This window comes from Rattus norvegicus, chromosome 19 (assembly GCF_021556685.1).
Source record: "Rattus norvegicus strain SHRSP/BbbUtx chromosome 19, alternate assembly SHRSP_T2T, whole genome shotgun sequence".
NCBI lineage: Eukaryota > Metazoa > Chordata > Mammalia > Rodentia > Muridae > Rattus > Rattus norvegicus.
Window position 1 is genome coordinate 22,635,142 of NC_141552.1, and position 22,047 is coordinate 22,657,188.

The following is a 22,047-nucleotide window of genomic DNA, read 5'->3' on the forward strand; positions in this document are numbered from 1 at the left end:
TCAGCACAAAGTATCCAAGGTATTGTATGCCAATGGTAGCATCAACAGAACAAAGCACACAGTGTCATGAAGACATAAATTATCAGTTTGTGTAGCAAGACCCAGGCCTCTTCCAGGTTCTTAGATAGTAACTGAGAACCTCAAATACGGTAGTGATGTGATAGTGTGGGGGTGAATCTAGTTACAACTAGCTTCTATTGTGACACAGATGACTCTTTTTGTGTCATGGTCAGCTTATAATGAATGACTAGACCTAAGCATGAGAATAACCAAATACTACATTGCTTCTCTAGCTGCTGAGCTTTTAAAAGCCCTGGGGTGACAGCAAGCTTTTGTGGACATACTGGATTGGTCCTTGTGTACTTTAACTCTCTGAGTCACCTCCACTCTCAGTAAGTTAGTTCAATTCCATAAATTGGAAATCAGTCACCTGGAAAAAATACATTCTCAATATGATCCCAGATTGGCCATGGAAAAAGGGTAGCTTGAACTGTCCCACCTAGGTTCTGGGCCTGCACAGGCCTGCTCTCCAACAGAAACCTGTGTTCACAGCTGCAGGCTGCATTCACTATGGGTGTCCTTGAGGTTCTTCCCTAAACTGCCTAGATTAAAATAATTTTCATGCTAACAATCAAAAAACTCATTATGCCAATCTGGCCAACAGGAAGCTAATTTCTATTCTGTATTTTGTCAGATGTGCAGAATACATATGGTCATCATTGATAATAGGTGAAAGATCTGCTCTAATATGGACACTAAGTGGTGCTGGAGGATGATCCTGACCCACAATGAGGAGTGGTAACACCAGAGCCCTGTAGGGATGGCTGGCAAGCTAACACATTGAGCATGCACAGCTCAGTAAATTTCCTGTGAATACACATCTCCTGAGATCTCTCTATTTGATTGGAGGTGATCCTGTCCACCTAATACAGTACATGATGTGGAAGGACAAAAGCACCTGCAGGAGCTGTGGTGATGACTCACAGGATAGAGCATCTGCTACTCTCTCAGAAGAACCACATGGACCCTAACAATTGGGTAAAGCATGTCAGTGATTACTTCATAAAGTGTGTGTCCGAGAAACAGCCACATTTTCCACACAAAAGACACTGTCACACTGGGTACCCCTTGGTGACTTTGAATTCACTTATTAGCCCAGGATCCATGGAACATGCAGAGATCCATCTCCACCTGTCAGTTCTAAGTCCACAGGAGGGGACAGAACCCTTGAATAAGAATGATGGTCTTAAGAGTCAAGAGATAGAATTCAATTTTTATTCATAAGGAATTCATTTTTACAACAAAACAGGATTAAAACAAATAAATTAAAATATTTAAAAATATTTGAAAACATAAAAACAGTAACAAGAACATATAAATATGAAACAACAAAAAGAAAATTTCAATTAAAATCATAACAAAAATATTTCTAAACAGCACAATCTTAACGAACATTTAGAAGCACAGATGTATTGCTGTTTCTCCTCTTGCACACATAATGAAAGGAGGTCCCCCAAGTTGTCTCTCAAGTGCTGTTTTCTGAGAAGAAAGTAAGACCTCAATCAGTCAGGCTGGCTTAGTGTTATATAAATTTAGGGTCTCTAAGCAATGACAAATTAACTCTGAGGAAGAATACTCATCCAAAAAATTTGTTACCATTCAGGATGTTTGTCATCAGGGACTCCTGAGAAAGCAACTTATTCTTCAGGAAGCTCTCTTACTGGTGTGTGTCCAATTCCAGCTCTCTTGCACTTTCTGAGACCTGGGAGAGGAAGGCAGTTTTTCAGACACTGATTTGGTGGTGAAATGCAAGGCAGCTGTCGGAAGGCTGCCTTCTACCATCTCAGTTCTATTGGACAGTCAACATGGACCTTTTAACTGATATCATTGTTGCTACTCTTTGGGAAGGGCAAAATCTCCAGAGAGCCTCAAAGTAATATGGGCTGCCAATATGGGACCCAGACTTATACCAGTGCAAACCAAGAACAGGGCAATGGAAGGAACCTCATTGGGTTGCAGGAAGAAAGTAGATGTCCATATATCACCAAGGTTAAAACCAATGACAAGTTCTAATTTGACATTTGCACTTTGTTCTTATCCCGCAAAGGTGCTTCCTACACAAGAAGTCACATGACCACAGAGTGTCATTTGTCAAAGAACCAAGAACTTGTTCAAAACTCTACAGAGCATCCAATCTATCACGTGGATATGCAATAATGAGGTATGTTATTAATCTGTCACCATTTCTATACTGCAGCTTCAAAAAGAGCAGCAAAATATACTTGCAAAATAATTCAGTTTCTGAAAAGTGGTTGGCTTCCCAGAATACTTGTGCATAGGCAGAGCAATGAACAATTCCACTACATGAGGAGGTTGGCTGGTTGTGAGTGTAAATTAGAAAGGTGGTAGGAGAGAGCAAAGATGTATCAAATTAGCAAACTTTATCAGATATTTTTAAGCTAACACAGCTGCTCATCCCTACCAGATGATGCTGGGTCTGGACGTTGCTGGTCTTTATCTTTCTTGTTGAAGTCAACCAAATATTTCTGGTTCAGTGCACAATCAAGATGTACCTCCTTGCTCTCCTGCTTCAGTGGGACCAACTTCTTCCTACATGTGTTCTCCATCAGGAGCTGGCTGAGCAGGTTTCTGGAAATACAGTCTGCATAGTAAGATCATGCTGCCCCTTTCTCCCATTCCTACTCGTAAGTCCCACTAAGTCTACCAGGTCCCAGATACCCATGAAGACTTAATAGAATTCATTTCGATACATATAAGGCTGCTGCACAAACCACAAAGAATAAATTCCGGGAAGAATAAATTGTTTGCTTGGCCCGAGCACCAATTAGTGTCCACATCTCTCAAAAAGAACATGGATCTACAACTATCCATGAAAGCCCAATGCATGGGGGCAACATCAATTAGTAGTGGGCCAACACCCTCAAAGGAGGTCAGTAGAACCAAGAGAAGGTCATGCTAACCATGTGGTCTACACACTGAGTTTTGTAAAACCTGGTATGACACCATAGGTCCAGGTCAGCCTAATAACCTTCTGCTGACTTCAATCAGTGCTGTTCTATCTAGAGCCTTCTGAAGATGCCTAGACAATCCTGGGATGAGTAACAGTCTTTTATGGAACTGAAAACTGAGTCCTAATGACCCTGGCACACTGATGTGTAAACAGCACAAGAGATAGAACCAGAGCTGAAGACCGTCCAATCCAGAACAAAGAAAGTCAGAAATGGCCATTCCACAGGTGATAGCCTTTCTGACCAGGACTTACCTAGAGAAGGTAATCTCCTTCTTCAGCTTATGGTTGTTCTCATGGATTTCAGTGTTCTCCATCTCTAAGTTGTGCAGAATTGACATGACCGCCTCCTCCATTCTCTCCAGGTCTTCATAATATGGATTTGGCCTGAAGTGTGGCCTGGCCCCAAATGATAGAATACAATGAACATCGGCATTTAGGAATATATGAGCTCAGGGTGGGTCCTGTACTACACCAGTCCTGGAAGGACACCTTCTGAATTCTACATATTGGATCTTCTTCAGCTTCAGAAACGTGTTTTTCTGTGTCCAGGACACCAGAATCTCAGCATCCAGATGGAGGCTTCCCTGGCTCCCTTTGTTCAGTCAAGAGGAAATCTGCAGTCAAGCCAGTTAAGCTATCGAGAGCCTAGGCCACACCTCTCCATGCTCCCCCACCCAACACACCCAGAAACCTGTGATTACTTTTCTCCTGTTTTGATAACAGACCATATATCAACACAAAATTATAATCTGCACAAGGAATACAAATAAACAGACAATCGTGGTCATATAGGCAAAGAACTGTGCTGTTGACAGTGGGGCTCCCAGAACAAAGCATTCACTTCACCATGAATGTGTTACAGGTAAATACTCAGGCTAAGAAATAGACTCCTATATTCCAAGTGTGGAGTGAAATATAAACATATAACAGTTGTGCATATGCATTTGGATGTATGCACACACAGACTCACAGACTGAGACACACCCACAAAAAAAGAGAAATGTAAACAGAGTTAGAGAAAGAGAAAAGCAAATATGGAAACAGAGAGCACTGTGAGAACCAGGAGAAATGCATGCACCATTGCTGTGTCCGAGGGGCTCCCACAGACACACAGACAATAACAAACAGGCCTGAGCCTGACAACTTCTATTCAAGCATTGAGATGAACAGTTTGGGACCAGGCCCCTCAGGCTGCTGCCTGTATCTTCCAGCACTCAGTCCCCTGCCTAGCACATACAGAGACTCACCATAAACTCACTGCAATTACAATCTTGCAAAGCCACCTGATGTCAAGGGCTTTGCAAATGCACACTGGGAACTCATTCTCCCTGACTTTATCCCTGAATTCTTCATTCAGACCACAAATTCTGCTTTTCAATAAATGGAAGCAGACGAGTCCACTGTCCATCTCTCTCCTCAGGAAGGGTCAGGTTCTGAATCTCCTCTATATGGGAGGTGAGGTTTAGCACAGGGTGGTTAGGGAGGCACAGCTTTCTAGAACCCAAAACCTTAATAGGATAAGATGAAGGTGACCTTGCAGACCCAGGAATGAAACAAGAGCATTTGGAGCGATTCATACATGTTCTTCATGGATCTCTCTGTCAGAAACCTCAGGCGATCTCTCAGGTCATTTCTCTCCTCGGTAATGAGCTGCAGCTCTTTAATCAGCCTCTCCTTTTCCTTCTTGGCCTGCTTCTCGCTTAGGGCAGTGCCAGGGGATGATGTTTCTCTCCCAGCGTCTGTAGGTAGAAGAACACAAGTGAACCTGCATGGGGAGAATTCATAGAGTGTACATAGACCTCAGTGAGGCCTAAACAGGAGAACAAGCCTGGAACCCAGTGTCACTGCTAGGCGATTGGTCTATGCTTAAGAGGCCTCCTCAGTGGATCTCAGTTCTCCCACTACTCTATAGAGACCAAGAGATGTAAGCAGCCAGGTGTGCCCTATGCCGGACATCACGTGCTTACATGTACCATGGAGATGGCTTCTCCAGGATTAACATCAACTGACCAGGGTACAGCTTGGTTTCAGGACCCTCACCCCTGTGGTTTCAGAACTCAGATGATAAATTCACCATTCACAAAACTTGAGTGATTGGAGACACTCAGATGTCCTACCCTGATACTCTAGGCTAACAACTTTGGATTTAAAACACATTTCCAGGGAGGTCATGTTCAACAGACTTATCAATTCCCCTATATGAAATAACAAATGCCCCAGAAGTTCCAATAGGTTACAGGCTGAATCTTGGTCCACATGTTCCAAACAGTTTTGGTATTTTAGAAACATGTGTGTAACACACAACCTCTAATATATAAAGCTAATGATGACCCTGCCAGTTAGAAGAAATCAGAGAAGGTCTAAGAACATAAGGTTATTGCCTGGAGCACAATCTCTCCCTGTTCTTACTGTCAGGTGTCCACTGTATTTAAAGAAGCAATGATAGTGAAATACATTGCTGCCCTGTCTAAACTCAGAAAAGGTGGACCCTCCATGACTCCTGATCATGTTATTATATCAATGTAACCTAACAAATGCACTGTAAAAGTAAAGGCCAGAAATTCACAGTATAATAGCATTGGCCTTACCATATACTCCCTGTGGGGTTGGGGAAACTAAAGTTCTGAAATCCTGACTTTCAGGAATTGTGATGTTCATGGAAATTCAATTCCTTTTCAGATGCTCCAGTTGCTGTGGCCCATTGCTAGAAAGGTCAGCCTAAGCCTGCAGCCCCCCTGACAGGGAGCTCCAAATATACTGCCCATAACTTACTAAACATTCCCCAGAAGTGCTGTCTCTGTCCATCATTACTTTGAGACGAAAGGCCAGATTCCTTCACTCTAGTCTGTCCACAATCGACGTTCCCCCTCCCAAAACGCTTGCGAAGACGGGAAAACATGTCTTAGGGTGTAACCGCCAGATTCAGACTGAGAGAAACTAGGGCACTGGTTGTCACTACAACACTGGTGACATCACAGAGGATGCCAGAACTCTCTAGGAGACAATAGAATGTCCAAGAAGGGACAGCAGATGTCATGGAGAGCAGACTTTGTCTCCCTGCTAATGTTCTCCCTGTACTGAGCATAAGCTGAGGTGCCCTTTCCAGGAGAATTTCCTGGGGCAGAGCCACTGAGCATCTCCTGCTTCCAAAGCCAAATTTTCCTCAAGGCTTGATTATAAAAAAACCTTAGTAATTCCTATGCATCTAAATGAATGTTTCCTTCCATATCTTGCCCCAAAATGTCTCACTAACTCAAATTGTCCTCATTCACCAATGTTAGCCATTAAAACTTCCTGAGATTTCACACCAGCTTGAATATGCAGTCAAAAGTTCTCCTGTCTCATTATGTACATGTGCTTTATATCACATCAAGAAATAGTCTGCATGGTAGGTTACAACATGCGTGTGTATTAGGGGAACACTCATGAAGTCATGTGCTTAGCAATCGACAATTGCCAGAAAATTCCTTAGGAGAAAGAGTTGAATTCTTTATGGTGCTAGGAAAAGTGTGGAGACCAGTTGGCAGAGGAAAATGCAATATTGGAGCCAGCAGTGAAGGGAACCTCATGCTGGTGGTGGGGTTCTCCTCTCTGCACCAATGTCGCCAAAGGAGCACTGCTCACAGGCCTGAGTAAGATATACCATGAGCTTCTATCAGAAAAATAAAATAGTCAAGAGATATAGGGGGTGCACAGAAAGGTCTAAAATGAGGCTATAAACATCATTAAGTGGATAGAGCAAGGTCCCAGCACCTATACACTGGGAAATGGCCACCACACCAAACACAAAAGCATCTATCATAGTGAAAAATGAATACTTTACAGAATGCACCCATTAACACTGATTGATCACATCCGTAGTTCAAATTTTGGGGGCAAATTCATGGCCCTAACTATCTTTCTCTCAACTTATATACCAAAAAATAAGAGAGACAGAGAAAAGAAAAAGTCAAAACAAAATCCCAAGTTTCTCATATGAGGACTGCAGGAAGTGTTATATGGTAATCAGTTCTGATTAGACATTTTAGATAGAACAGTACATAGTGACCCTTGATGTGATGGGCCCTATATAAAGCTTTTTGCAATATTGGAATTTTAACAAACCTCATCCAGAACGTACAGAAGAGGTAAGGATGTGATCACCATGTCCTTGCTCTCTATCAGGTTATTTTTCTGTGTCCCCGATTGTCAGGCATAGAACAGCAACACTCTGAAATAGCTGGTAGACATGGGAAAACGTGGCTAAAACTATAGTTGTGGGTTGCACACCTCAACTGTCAAAGGCTAATGCTGTCCTCACAGTCCTTGGAAGCCACTCTTGTAAGCCTATCTATTGGAAAGTGGAAGGAGGTTTATCTGAGCTCAAAGTGAACCTGGCCAGCCAGGGAGAGGGCAACATGGGATACTTGAGACCATGTCTAAAACCAGCACAGAAACCCACCGGCATTCAAAGCATCATCCACCAATTCTCGATTATCTACCATTCTCTCCCTACCAGTCGTTCAGTTTGGAATGGTAGAAAAAAAAAACTGGGACTGATCTTTCCATTCTAAGGACCTTGATCTCTCTTTCCTTAGGTTCACCTTAAGAGTGCATACAAATGGATATCATCATCTGAACATCGTAGTATTATCTACTCTGTATATGTAGCATAATACTGTGCCTATGACAATCTCAAGCTTCCTTGAGTGTTGTTGCCCCATCAAGAAGTGTGATGTACTGAGGCCAATCCCTAGGGATCCTTTCAAGGGATTAGAAGGAAGCCATCAGAGATACTCCACTTCTTTGTCATTAGATTAAATCAAGTTGACACAATGTGAACCTGGTGGGCTATTTGACCATGAATCTTTCTCACAACCCCTCTTTTCTGAGTTCAGTCCATGGCAGAATTCATTGCCCAACATCGTAGATATTTCTTTGTATATTTCCACAAGAGCCAGGTTTCTTTTCTTTTTTTAAAATAGAATTAGTTGTAGTCAATCAACTGTTGCCCTATGTAAGAAATGATTAGTATATATTGTAACTTACCACACTGTATTTGTGTATACAAGTACATTATTGGAAATCCAGCATTACTGAGGAATTGGAAACCAGTGCTGTGGCCTTGCCTTTCTGTGCCTAGTCCTGGCTCACAGGCAGCAGGGGGCAGACCTTGAGGTCCTCTTCAGGGACAGAGTGATGGTGAATGGGCACTGAGCAGGCAGAAAAACACAGCTGAGGCAGCTCCTTTCAGATATCAAACACATCATCTCCTTCCCATCTTAAGGGCTGTTACTGAGGTCTTGCCCCCATACCTACCTTAATAGCAGCAAATTTGTTACACAGCAGCCAGCTCTTTCCTATTGTTCTGTAATACGCCTCTACATCATGGATGCCAACAAACAAACTAACAAAAAACAAAAAAACCTGACATTGAACTGTGTGGTGCAGGTCACATACCCTGTTATATTCTGTATGTTACAAGGTTTGTTAATCTTAACAAGTTCCCCAACTATGAGCTTCACATAGGACCCATTAGATTCAAGGAAAATAGGAACAATTATGTGTAAAATGACCCGAGTCAGGGCCCATAGACAGCAGCATTTCCAGCACTTGTGCTTTAGCCCATGTGGATTTTGCAATGAGCTGGGCCTAGCAATGTCCAGTACACAGTTGTGAGCTGTTGCTCTGGTTGAACTGTATTGGTGTGTGCATTCAATAAACTACACCTATTTAAATGAATTCAGTGTTCCTGTGGTCTGAGTCCAGACCTCTTGACACCAAATCTTCCCTTCAGCAGCACTTAGGAAAAGAAGCTAAGGTTAGGAAAGGTGACATCTTGTCATAAATTATGTGACAAGAGGGATGGAGAAATGATCCCTTGTGTTAAGAATCAAGGTGTCCTCTGTAATATTCAGGTCTATACTGGCCCTGTGCATCAGCTTCAAGGACCCATTTCTGATTTTCTTTGGGGTTCCCGTGATGATGCACTCAGACATGATTGGAAAGAACCAAAACGGTGGTCAGACTTGATTTATAAAATGCAGGCAACATTGCAAACTTATGTTGCAGGATATTTGATTCATATTATCAGCCCCAAGATAGTGTTATTTACTTTAAAAAATTACCTCTGACAGTTCAGTTCAGCACTAGCACCGATATTTTACCCTAGAGCTTTTTTTGTTTGTTTGTTTGTTTTTTGTTTTTGTTTTTGGATGAACAAGTACTTTCTTATTTTGTTGGCCAGCCCTAGCTCTTACTTCTTTGCACAGTCACAGAGAGACCTCAAACATATACTCAGCCAAAGGCAGGGGAATGTAGAAAAGAACCTAAGGCAATACCACATAATGACATTGAAAGTGGGTGGCCAAAAGGTGTTATAAAATTCACCTCACTTCAGTGAGTGATGACATACCAACCTGGTGGCCTACGATTCTGGAATATTAATCAGAATCCTTTCGTCATATTAGATCTTAATAGAAACAAGGAAGCAGTCCTTTCCTGAAGTATATATTCATCATACGTAAAGAAGATATTAAATCCATATACAACTCAGAATAGAATTATCCCCCAAGACCAGAAAGATCTGGCAACATGAATATTAGAAGCTTCTCCTGTGTTACAATGGTAAGCACAGAAGAAAGAGGAAGATACGGCTGAACACAAAAGCATCAGGCCAGAGCACTGTTTCTCAGGATGAGTTGCTAGGTGAAGGTAAATAAACCTTACTAAGTTTAATACAGTATTACATACACTGTTGTAAGTAACTGGAGCCGAGGCTATCCCCAAAGGTTTGCCTGTCTGTGAAATCTGATACCCTAACTCAGGTGTCTTCCCTGGCCTCAGTGGGAGAAGGTGCACCAGCCCTACAAAAACTTGATGTGTCTTGGTGGAGGCACACTCTGAGGGATATTCCTCTACTCTCTCAGAGGAGATGGTATGAGGACATTGGGGAGGAACTGTGGGAGAGAAGTAAATAGAGAAAGGACAAAAATTGGGATGCAAAGTGAATTTAAGCCTGTCAGTCACTGCTCTATTGCTGTGAAGAGACACCTTAACTAAGGTAACTAATAAAAGAATCAGGGTGTGCCCATGGCTCCAGGTAGATATGTAGCAGAGGACTAGCTTATCTGGGATCACTGGGACGGGAGAACCTTGTTTCTGAGGAAGCGTCATGGACCATGATATTGGAACTTAGGCCTCTGAGGCAGGAGTGAATTGGTGGGTGGAGGAGAAATCTCATAGGGAGAGGGCGTGGGGGACAGAAGAGAGACTCATGTAGAGGAACATGGAGTGGGAGATAAATTGGAAATGTAGATAAAATAATGAAAGAAAACTAAAAAAATGAGACTATGAGTATCATTCTAATTCAAGCCTCAAATAATAAAAACATAAATGCGAGAGTCGCCTGGTCCTGTTCATGTCATCCTGAATCTTAAAATCTTTTTTCCTCCAAATTCCGTGCCACATGAGGTGCACTGACCTGTCAGCTGCCTGCTTGGATGACAACTGCAGCAGCTTCCCTATGCACTTGCTTTGTAGGAGCACGAAATCTATTGAGCTCCCTTTTCCAAGTTGGAACTTTAATTGGTAAGAGTCTTGCCTTGAGGACACCTTCCACATCTGTACAGTACAGAGGCAGGAGGCTTATTGTTAATAACATTCATCTCCTTAACTATGTCACCCTCCTCTTCAGCACATGACTTTGCTGTGACATTAAACTTCTTAGTCATCTTTTCCACTCTAAGCTGCACATGGTTTTCATGTGTTTGCCCTGTGTGTTGTTCCTTCTCCTGCAGTCTTGAGGAACAGTGACCAAAAGTAACCAAACCACAGACTCAAAGCCATGTTAATACTGTATTGTGTACTATTTTCACAGAGTTGCCTGAGGTGTGAATGGGACATGGAGAATTCGAACATAGTTTGAATCTTAGGCCTTTCACTGGGCAGTCCCTCATCTTCTCTAAAATTTAACCCCATTCTTCTACCATTGAGACCCACCTGCTGCTTAGCTCTTTACCCCTCTGCCGTGGTCTGTTCCATATCTCTTCCTGCCCATGTCTATTCTGAATCTCCTGCTTCAGCTTGCCTCTGCCTATGTCCCTCTCTATGCCGGAAGTTCTGCCCACATACTTCCTGACGCAGCTCTTGGCCATCAGATCTTTATTACATCCAGTCAGCAGTGAGACAACACCTGATACATCTCTTAGCTTGTGTTGAGCTGGTGAGAAGGACAAACATCCACAAAATAGCAAAGCTGATGATGGGACATAGAAATGACAAGAGAAATCCTGCCAGCACTTAGCTCACTGCCAGTACAGAACTAACAATTGAAAGTTGACACACTTTAGTACAAAGGGAGGTCACCTCAGCATTTCCGCTTTTACTCCAAGAAATACCTTTAATTTAACATTAATAAGCTAGATAAAATAAGAAAACTTATGAGATGCATCAGGTAAGAATTACTGTCACAATATTCTGTCCATTCGTATTTTGCAAAATTGGAGAAGGTACTTTGTTATCTAAATTATATTAGTCTAAATTTTTGTACCTAAATCATTTTCTATCACTTTTTAAGCTTTGTATCCCTTATCTATCATAACTTGCATTTATTAACCATAATAAGTCTTCTGAGACCAAATGTACTTTCATTAATTCCAAACAATTTAAGCGTTTATGTCTTTCATCCTTAAAATTTGACACATTTTTTGCGTACAAATTTTCTTTTTCTTTTTCTTTATTCAGCTTCCACACGAAGATTATTTTTGCTCTGATTTAGAGCAGGATGCAAAGGTGGAGTGCAGACCTGAGGGGAGGGCAGATGAATGGAGTTGAGCTGCAGGATGTGAGGTTCACAGAGAATAAATAAGAAGTTAAAAAAATAAGAAATAAGCACAGTGGGGATGAAGCTGTGAATGCTTGGCATGGGGAGGTTTGGCAGTGGACTGGGCATTTTAGGGGTGGGGTGGGATTGGCGTGGGTTCTGGAGTAGTAAGGATGGTGTCTGTTCTTGTCTTTTGGGGAAACTCCTCGTTCTTCTCCCATCCCTCCTCCACCTCTACCCCCACCTCCAACCGCCATAACTGCCTCCTACCACAGCAGAGGCTTCTGGGCATCGGCCTCTTTCTGCTCAAGCTCTTCTATGTGCTCAGGGGTGGTACAAGCTTTTAAAAGTCCCAGGCAGTGGGCAGACCACGCACACTCTCCTGGCATCCCCATCCTCTCTCAGGACTTATGGTGCCAGAGCGGTTATCACAGGAGTTTGGATACTGCTGTGGACTGTCCATAGAGCCCTGCTTTCTGAGCCTCCCATGTCCACCCTGTTCCTGTCCAGGTTCCTGGCTGTCACATTTCTGCACGATGGTGAACAAGTTTGTTTTTCTGATTCTCATAACAAGAAAAGGTTAAGACTAAACTATCTAATCTTCAACCCCATCCAAGATCTGAGGAGGAGAAATGTTGCCTGAATAAAAGGAAATTCAGAGCAAACAGCTTCCAAACCTAAGAAATAACAGAAATGGTTGGCTACCCTGGGAGTCAGTCAGCAAATATTCACTGTGGCATCCACCTTCAACTCACTGGGCCAGGAGCTCTGACAACAATCCTTTGAAGCAGGTCACTTGAAGGACTATCCAATTTTTTTTTCCAAAAACTGGGACACAGAGTTCCCCATGATCAACTTCTGCACAGTCTGGACAGCTTTCTGGCAGCAGTAGAGGTAAGTAGGTAGTATTTCACCCAATGGTTCTTTAGAGCCCATCATCTTTTTCAGAATAGATTGGGGACACTACCAGGAGTTGAGGTCTCTCCCACTGTGAAAAGCCTTTAACTATTAGGACATCTGAAATGGCAGATTCTTCAGATCTCTAAAGGATTTGAGAACCACCTTTGTATGTAATGTCTATCTCAGTGGACAAATGTGGCTTTTTTCCCAAGGGATTTACTTCCTACTTAACTTTAAAAACATACACAGGAAGTTAAATAAAGCTTATTTCTGTACCTAACTAAAGCAGTACCTAACATGACTGGAAGACTGATTATTTATAGTTGGAAAGTACTAGCTTGAATTCCTTAATTATCCACGGCAGTGTGCAGTAGTAATTTTATAAAATTAGAATTTTACACCACATTGTGAATAAGTTGCATATACTTATATCTTAAAAATGAATTGAATCATTTATGCAAGTACAATTTTAAATTCTATCATTCAAGAATCCATGCCATCCTAAAATATTTGAGACTTGGTATTGCTTTCTAGTATAAATAGAGATACAGTGATCTATGATTTTGTCATTTTAGTCCCTTCTCCTGATTTCCCACAACATTAGACAGAGAATTGAGGACAGAAAGAGAAAGGAAGAAAGACATCCCTGATTCGAATCTGCTTTACTGTTTCCTCCCTGACCATGGCCAGTAAGAACTTGCAACCAACCCCCTAACTGACAATAATCATCCATAACCAACGGCAGACAAATAACCACCCACCCACCCTTCCTCTTGAGAATGAGGGGGTCATGTTCCTTTAAGTTGCTTCCCAATGTGTGTGGGGTGACAACATGTTTTGGGGACCTTACAACAATTGGGACATTTTCCAAATCCTGGGAGATCTTGCAGTTTCCTATGCGTCCAGACCCTGAATGTGCCAGGATTAACTGAAGTCCTGGCTACATTAACAATGAAAAATACAAACACACATTCCTACCATATGAGGAAGGTCACCGGATATCTACCCCTTGAAGTTTGCTCAAAACAATTAGTCAATTAGCTTTTTATTCATCTTCAGGTCACTTCTTAGTAAACAGGCAGAAAAGAGACAGATTGTTTGCCAAAATTATATCAATTGCTTCTAAGCCAGTCACCAATAGAGTTCCTGCCATCCTTTGAAGTTTCATCAGAGAGGCTCTATTTTGCACAGACTCACAATACTTATGTCTCCCATGTGGCAAACTAAAAGAACTGTTAAGATCTCCTTAAATAATTCAACAGTTTTCCCAATCCAAAGTCTCCCACCCTCCTCCAAAAAATCAAGAGATTCCTCACAAACATCTCCACTCACTTCGGTACCAGTTTATATATCAGTCACATTTCTGTTACTGCAGAAAAATACTATGACCAAGAACAACTCAAGGAATACAGTTCTTCACATTGTGGTAACCAACCCCAACTAACAAATTATTTCATTGCTAAGTCATAAATGTAAGGTGGCTACTGTTTTGAATTGTAATGTAAATAGCATGTATAAAGTATGTCTCATATGTGGTCACATATTGAATATGTCACATATTGAAGGGCTTGCAACCCACAGGTTGAAAACTGCACTTGTGTGTGGTGGTGGGAGGGGGGGTTATGAGTTTTTTGTTTTGTTTGTTTGTTTCCCTTTTTCTCAAAACCCAAATGCTGATAAGAACATAGGCCAATATCAGGCTCTTCAATTTTATTCCATTAGGCACTGTGTCTGCTCTCATGATATTAACATGCTGGTTTTTCTTTTTTACTATTCCCCAAAATGAAGGTGAAATCATTAAAGGTGATGCCTCCCGCAGTGCTTTACTGTCTTATTAGTTAGCAGTGTCTGACTGCCCTGCTCAGTTGTGCTTTCATGTGAGTTCTGAGATTTTTTTTTTTCATTCCCATGAAGCTCTGTATTGGGATTATAATGGGATGGATTTAAACCAGTAGATGACTCGGGTAGAATTCGATATAATAATATAAATCATACTGATACATGAAAATGAGAGGTCTCTTCATTTTCTGGTTTCTTCAGTTTTTTTATTTTTCCTAATGATTTCATTTTAACAAGTCTTTACTTCCTTAGATACTGCAAGATTTTTATTCTGAATGGGTTTGTTTTCTTGGCTTCTTTCGTCATATTTATTGTTGGTATACAGGAGTTCTATTGATTTTACTGTGATTTTAGTGAATGTGTCCATGAGCCATAGGAGTTTGCCAGTGGTTTCGTAGTGGTCTTTATATATGGATCATATCGCCTGCAAATGAGAATGCTCTGACTGCTTTCTTTCATATTGACATGCCTTTCCATCTCTCTCTTGTCATATTGTTTGGATAAGACTTCACATACTAGTTGAATTAGATGAAAAGAATGAACATCTGTGACTTATTCCTGATTTTGGTGGAAATCCATTATGATTTCCTCCAGTTAGGATGCTGTTTGCCTTGCATATAGCCTTTATAATGTTAAGGTGTGTCTTCTCCATATCCCAGATTTCCAGGAATTTTGCATTAATCACTGTGGGATTTTGCCAAAGAGATTGTCTGCCTCTACTGCAGTGATCATGTGTTTCCTGTTCTTGGTTTTCTGTGGTGAATTGTTTATTCATTTGTATTTGTTGAAACATTCTTGCACCTCTGCAGTCAAGCCAGCTTGATCACGGTACCTGACACTTTTGGTAAATGTCTGAATTTTATTTTCCAGGATATTACTGAGAAATTTTTCACTTAACTGTTCCTTCCAATCTTAGTTTCTTTTCTATGCTGTGAAGAGACACCATGAGCAAGGGAACTTGTAGAAGAAAGAGTTTATTTCAGCTTACAGTTTCAAGGATCATGAGTCTATGAATATTATGCTGGGGTACACGGCAGCAGGTAGGACACCATGTTTCTAGAGAACTGGCTGAGAGCTTACATCTTATGTGCAAGTCGGAGACAGAGAAAGTGTTAACTATAGATGGTGTTGAATTTGGAAACCTCAAAGCCCAATCCCATACACTCCTCCAACAAATCCGTATCTTATAATTCTTCCCGAATATTTCCACTAACCAGCAAGAAACATTCATATATGTGAGTTTATGGGGGCCATTATCATTCAAATCACCATATTCCACTCCCAATTCCCCATAGGTTCTTAAACATATCATAATAAAAATACATTAGCTCAGCTTCCAAAACCCCTGTAGTCTTTCGGTCTCTACACAGTTTATCCACAGTGCTTTTCGACCCTCCAGGAAGTCCCTTAATTATTCCCCTATGAAATCAAAAGGCAAATTGCATATATCCAATGTGTAATGCCAAAAATATGTTATCATTGCAAAGGGAAGTTGGGAATGTGGTGAGCCAGTTCAAGGCATTAACCCAACAGGGCACAGTCCACATTCTCTACTTCTGATGCATGACAAAGGGATAAGATGGGTCCACTGCTCTGGCTTTGCTGACTGCAACATAATTCCTAAAACTATGTTGTATCGCATAGATCTGTGGTGGTTGTGTTTTCATTGTCACTCATTTCTAGGAATTTTAATTTTTCCTTATGTGTTTCTCCCTTGGCCCTTTCAGTAGTGTGTTGTTTGTGTTGCTGACCTTCCACGAGAGTGTGTACTGACTGCACTTTCTATTGTGTGATACCAGTTTGATTCCTTTGTGCTTGGATAGAATGCATGACACTACTTCAGCTTTCTTATCTTTCCTGAGGGCTGTTCTGTGTCCTAATCCGTGGTCAATTTTGGAGACAGATCCACAGGCTGATAGAAAATATATGTATAGTTCAGTGTAGTTTGTTAGGTCCATTTGACTGATGATGTCACTGAATTCTGCTCCTCCTCTTTTGTTTATTTGCATGTGATCTGCCAAGTGGTCAGAATAGACTATTAAAAACAATCACAACCACTATTATAGCTAATGGGTAATTTCAGATCTATCTGATAATTATATATTTAAATTTGTGACTGCTGTGTTTAATATGCATATATTTAGATTGTAGTATCTTTTGGTAATTGCAAAGTATGAAATGAATGTCCTTACATCTTCTGGACAGGATTGGTTTGAAATCTATTCTGTCAGCTGGATAGAGAAACTGCATAGAATTGCTATAGGGACCTGTGTCTTAGGTCTGTTTCCCTAGTATATCCTCTACATCTCTCATGATGGTGATCCTGTTTCTGGCTAAATAATGTCTGTTCACTGGGGAATTGAGTTTAGTGACATGCAAATATTATTTAAACCTATGTATTTAATTTTGTTAATTTTTGTGGGTTTTATTGGCTTCTTTTGATTGACTGTTCTAGTTTTGTTAAATTATTTCCTGTTTCCTCTGGTATTTTATCCTTCTCTTCAAACTAAAGTATTCCTTTTAGGATCCTCTATAGAGCTCCTTACTGGTTATACATATTTTGTAAATTTATTCATCATATGCCTTAATCAGCACAGTAGCTGGGCAGCTGCCTGCCCTCCATGGTACGAGATCTACTTTCCAAACAATAACGCTCAACTCTTACTGACTGTGTAGCATCTTGACTGCTCTTTGTTCCCCTTGGACAGCCCTCAGGACCAGGCTCTCCTCTCCCTTAACCATGGCTGCTGTCCTCTTCCTCTCTCCTCTCCATCACACATGTTCTTCCTTTATTCTCTGGCAGCTTCTTCCTCCTTCTTCCCTCCTCATGATCCTCTCTAGCAAAGCCCTCAAAGCTCACCTCCCCCATCTCTCTGCTGTGCAGCTGTTGGCTGGTGGCTTCTTTATAAACACAGTTAACTGGGGGCAGGGTCAGGTTTTTTTTGGATTAACCAGTTTTGAGTTCTCCAAATTAGCAGTAAAATACAAGCAGAAGTAGGCCAATCCACCACAAGGATTTCTTTTGCTTTGTTTTGTTTTAATTTTTCTTTTACCTATTACTTTATTTTATTTTTGGCTATTTTTTAATCATTTGTTTTTTTATTTATGTATATTTCAAATGTTGTCCCACTTTCCACACTCCCCTCATCATATCTTACATCCCATTTCTGCTCAGCTTTGCCTATGTGACAGTGCTCCCCCACCCACACATATCCATTCCCACCTCACACCTCTAGGACCTCCTTTTGGTGGGCAACAGGCCTCAGGGTAGTCAATGGCCTCCCACCCCATGATGCCACTTAAGTCAGTCCTCTTCTACACAGTTACCTAGAACCATAGACCCATCCTTGCATATACTTTGGCTGGCAGTTTGGTCCCTAGGAGCTGTGGGACTGGTGACAGAGGATCTGGTTAGATATTAAAGACAAATGGTTGCTGCTTTCTCCTCTTTTTCTGGTTATAGGTGAAATCATGTTTGTTTGCTTCCCTTTTTTGAAATTATTGAGTTGATTAATTTCTTGGTTTTTCTTGTGTATAGTTTAGCTCATTTTCTTGGGGTTTTCCTCATATTATCCTCTGTTGTGCTCTCTTAAAGAAAAATATTGTTTAAATTTGGTTTTGTTGTGAAATATCTTGGTTTCTCTATTTATGGTGATTGAGAATTATGCTGGGTATAGGAGTCTGGGTCTGCATTACATCTGCCCAAATTTTTCTGGCTTTTGGAGTCTCTGTTGAGAAGTCTGGTGTAATTCAGATAGGTCTGAATTTATTTATTACTGGTTATTTATACCCTACCCCTTTTAAAGTTCTTTCTTTGATCTGTGTATTTAGTTTTTTAATTATTATGTGAATGGCAGAGTTTTTTCTGGTACAGTTCATTTAGCCTTCTGTAGGCCTCTTGTACAGTTATGGCATTTTCTTCCTTACCTTATGGAAGTTTTCTGCTATAATTTATTGAAGATGTTTACTGGACCTATGAACTGGAAATCTTAATTCTGTTCTATATCTATTATCCTTAGATTTGGACTTTTAATTGTGTCCTGAAATTCATGGATGTTTTGGATTCAATAAACCATACATGTTTATCTGAGATGGGTGTTTTGTGTTTTGTGGGGTGACCTCCTTGATGCCAACTCTTCCATTTAGTAGCAGGTTGGATAATGAGACATGGTTAGGAATGGTGACCTCTTGACATAAACTATATGAAAACAGGGAGGTTAATTTTATGTGTGTCAAGTATCAGTAGTCTCCTGGGTGGTTTTGGTTCCCAGTTGGCCATGTGCAACCGTTTCAAAAGCCCAGGATTGATGTTCCTTGGGTTTCCTATGATGATGCACTCAGATATGACAGATATCAACAGAATCCTTGTCAAAGAACTTAATTTATATAATAGACCAAAAATTACTAATTATGTTACAAAATATTTGATCACACTGTGATCTCCAAGAATGTATTATTTACTGATAAACTATTGTGTGGTATAGCATCACCATGGCACAGACATATAACACGAGGGTTGGTTGTTTGATGTAAACATGGACTTTACTTTGGTAAGGCTAACCTACCACACACCTTTATTGCAAAGTTAAAACTGCACTTAGGTTCAGAGATGGTCAAGGAAGGACTTGAAAGGAAATGAAGATAACTAAACCAATGGAAAGTCTTTGAGTTGAAGGATTTTTAGAAAGTGTGCAGAGGGAAGAAGAATGCTCTTCTGGGAGGTCAGTGAATTAGGAAGGACAGTTGGGAGTTGACTTCTGTATCTGGCTCCTGAAACTTCATTGGTAAAAATTAATGTCTGGAATTTTGTGTTGTAAAACAACACATTGGCTCTGCAGCTTTTGGCAAGGGCCATGGACAGAGAGATCACACCAGCTGGGGACAATCTGAAAAGAAGTCAGGTTTTCTTAAGTCACCTGAGAAGTCCTCAAGGAGAGAGGAATGAATGGGTAGCACCATAAGAGAAGGCTTTAGGATCTCGGATAGTGCTACTCTAGATGCCTTGAAAATAGAAGCAGAAAATGAAAAACTAAATGACTTCACAGGAATTAGCTCAATTCTGAGTATGATTATTTCATATTGGTAATTTATACTTGATTCTTTTTTTAAAAAATTAAAAAAAGAGCCTTCTGTTTTAATGCGAGGCTGTCTTAGAATCACAAAATGCTTACAACACCTACATCTAACAGTATCGGGCTAGAGATTCTACTCTTAAATGCATCACCATCGACAGCTTCCATTTAACCAGCAGGTGTCCATGCCAGGCAGACACTGAGCAGGTTGTATGTTCTGTTAATCTCCACAACAACCCAATTCAGCAGAAACACGTCCATTTTACAGGTGAAGAAACCACAGCTCAAAGCAAATGAGTATCAGGGTCCCCTCAGTCTCACTGTCTGTCACTCAGACCCACATCCTTCTCTGTAAAGGGAAGCCATGGGCCTGATGTGGGCTGTGCAAGCTGACTCTGCTGAGATGATCAATGCTATTCTTGACCCTGGGAGAATTTAAGACAAGGTGACCCACAGACTCCTGGGATAGATTCTGCCTCTGGGTTCTAGGGTGGGACATAGTATCACTTGCATGGGTCTCTACTCATCTGAGGAGTCTGCTCCCATGTGTCAGCTTCTATGGCAGTGGTTCTCAACAGTCCTACTGCTGCAACCCTTTAATACAGCTCTTCATACTGTGATGATCCCCTCCATAAAATCATTCCATTGCTACTTCATAACTAATATTGCTACTCTTATATGTCATAGCATGCTAAGTATCTGATATGCAAGGTATCTGACATACACTCTCCTAGAAGGGGTCACGACACACAGGTTGAGCAACATTACTCAATAAACTTTTTCTTTTTCTTTTATAAAGAGAGGCCTTCATCTCAGAAGGACCTGGACCAGATGCCCTGTAGTAGTGACAAGTTTTAGCAGGCCCAAGGCTGCTTGCCTTAATGACACAGACATTCCTGGCTAAAGGCACAATCTGAAATCACTGTCCCCAGGATATTTCTTACCTCACCCCCCCCCATTACAATATCTGTCTCCTTGGACATATCTGTCCAGGAAGCCAGTCCCTGTAGTCTCTGATACAGACAGAATGCTAAAGGCAAGAATGCTTTCCCTCTGTTGGCCTACCGTCACTTCTACAGAAGTAAGTTCAAATCCCCGAGTGTAAATGTGTGTCTTTAACATAGTGTGTGAAACTTGAAATCTCATCTGTTTGCATTGGCAAAAACCTACTCTCACTTCAGATTAACAGCTGACCAACAATTATTTTCAGGAGACCACAGAGGCTGGCCAGGCCTGCAGAGTCAGATCCCCTCCCTGCCTGGGATGATCCCACCCAGGTTGGACTTCAGCTTCACTTATCAGCTGATATCAGAAAAATGTTATCTTAAGATTCTGCAGTCCACGGTCTGGACAAAAGTTGTTAAATGGCTAGTATGGGAGTTTTCTCCAGCTTAAAATCATTCTGGTCTCTTCTCTCCCCTGGACTGCCCTCTGTTCTCTCAGGTCTGTTGGTCCTGGAAAGACCTGGGTTCAACTCAAGGCCTGGGTTGTGGAGGAGGACTTTTTGTTGTGGAAATGAGCATGGATCAAGGATGTAGTCCTACTCTGACTGGACAATTAAGCTCCAGAAAATCTTCCCCAATCACAGAACTGGGTCATGTGGGAGCCTACACTGTTTAAAAGGGAGAGCTGGTTGCTTTCTCCTGGAAGAAGCACTTGGGGGTTGACTGTCACTTCTGAACCTTCTGTTCTAAGTCACTTCTCAGAAGGGGCACTTTGCTCTGACTTCTCCATGGGACCCACCCAGCACTGGGGCTGGAGGATCCTATGGAGTTGCAGCTCTGAGCTGGGTGGGGTAGCTCACACTATCTTGAAGAAGTCTGTTTTCACAGCTGATCTGGATCTGAGGAACAGGTGCTTTTAAAGAAGGATGTGAAAGCACCTCCTGCAGGGGAGCTCACAATGCAGGGAAAGTCACACAGAACAGGGAAAAGTGGCTTCCCAACTTCCACTGGGCAAGAACCAGGGAGGGTATTGGATGGATGATCAGAGAGTTTGAGAAAGGCCTGCATCTCCCTGAATGTCCTCCCTCAATCATAAGTCCCCCTACTGCCCCAGGGGCACACCTGAGGCTCAGCAAAGACTGCCACCTACTGGGGTCCCTCAAACTAAGCAGTGAGGGTAGAACTGTGCAAAACACATCTGGGGATGGGGAGACATAAGTGTCAGCTGGGCCTGTCCTCACTGCCTTTAGACTCTAATGGCAGGGCCGGTGCAGGGAATGGCTACTCCAGATCTCAAATGTCTTGGGCTGAAGAAGTAGGAGATGTCAGGGTCAGGGGCCGGGGCCGGGGCCAGGGCTGGGGACAGGTCAGGGTCAGGGTCAGGGTCAGGGTCAGGGTCAGGGTCAGGCAGAGTCAGGCAGAAAAAATTCAAGTCCCTGCCAGCAGACTGATAGGCTA

At 41.7% G+C, this 22,047-nt stretch overlaps 3 protein-coding genes across 6 annotated transcripts in view; 1 reads left to right on the forward strand and 2 right to left on the reverse strand.

Annotated features, from left to right (window-relative positions):
- The window catches only part of LOC147999107 (uncharacterized), a 924,037-nt gene that overhangs the window by 667,089 nt on the left and 234,901 nt on the right, over window positions 1–22,047 (reverse strand). The window lies entirely within an intron of this gene.
- LOC147999133 (disks large homolog 5-like) overlaps window positions 1–22,047 on the forward strand; it is a 190,466-nt gene that overhangs the window by 90,357 nt on the left and 78,062 nt on the right. The window lies entirely within an intron of this gene.
- LOC147999135 (disks large homolog 5-like) overlaps window positions 1,262–22,047 on the reverse strand; it is a 31,434-nt gene continuing 10,648 nt past the window's right edge. The window contains exons 1-6 of one of the 2 annotated variants that reach the window (XM_087596140.1): window positions 5,804–5,970; window positions 4,611–4,770; window positions 3,284–3,427; window positions 2,483–2,649; window positions 1,657–1,762; window positions 1,262–1,539 (exon numbers count right to left, since the gene is read on the reverse strand). In XM_087596140.1, coding sequence (XP_087452266.1) covers window positions 1,698–1,762; window positions 2,483–2,649; window positions 3,284–3,427; window positions 4,611–4,770; window positions 5,804–5,930 — 663 coding nt within the window. In that variant the 5' untranslated portion in view covers window positions 5,931–5,970 and the 3' untranslated portion in view covers window positions 1,262–1,539; window positions 1,657–1,697. Of the gene's footprint in view, window positions 1,540–1,656; window positions 1,763–2,482; window positions 2,650–3,283; window positions 3,428–4,610; window positions 4,771–5,803; window positions 5,971–22,047 lie in introns of those variants that run through there. The other variant, XM_087596139.1, reaches the window with a different exon arrangement.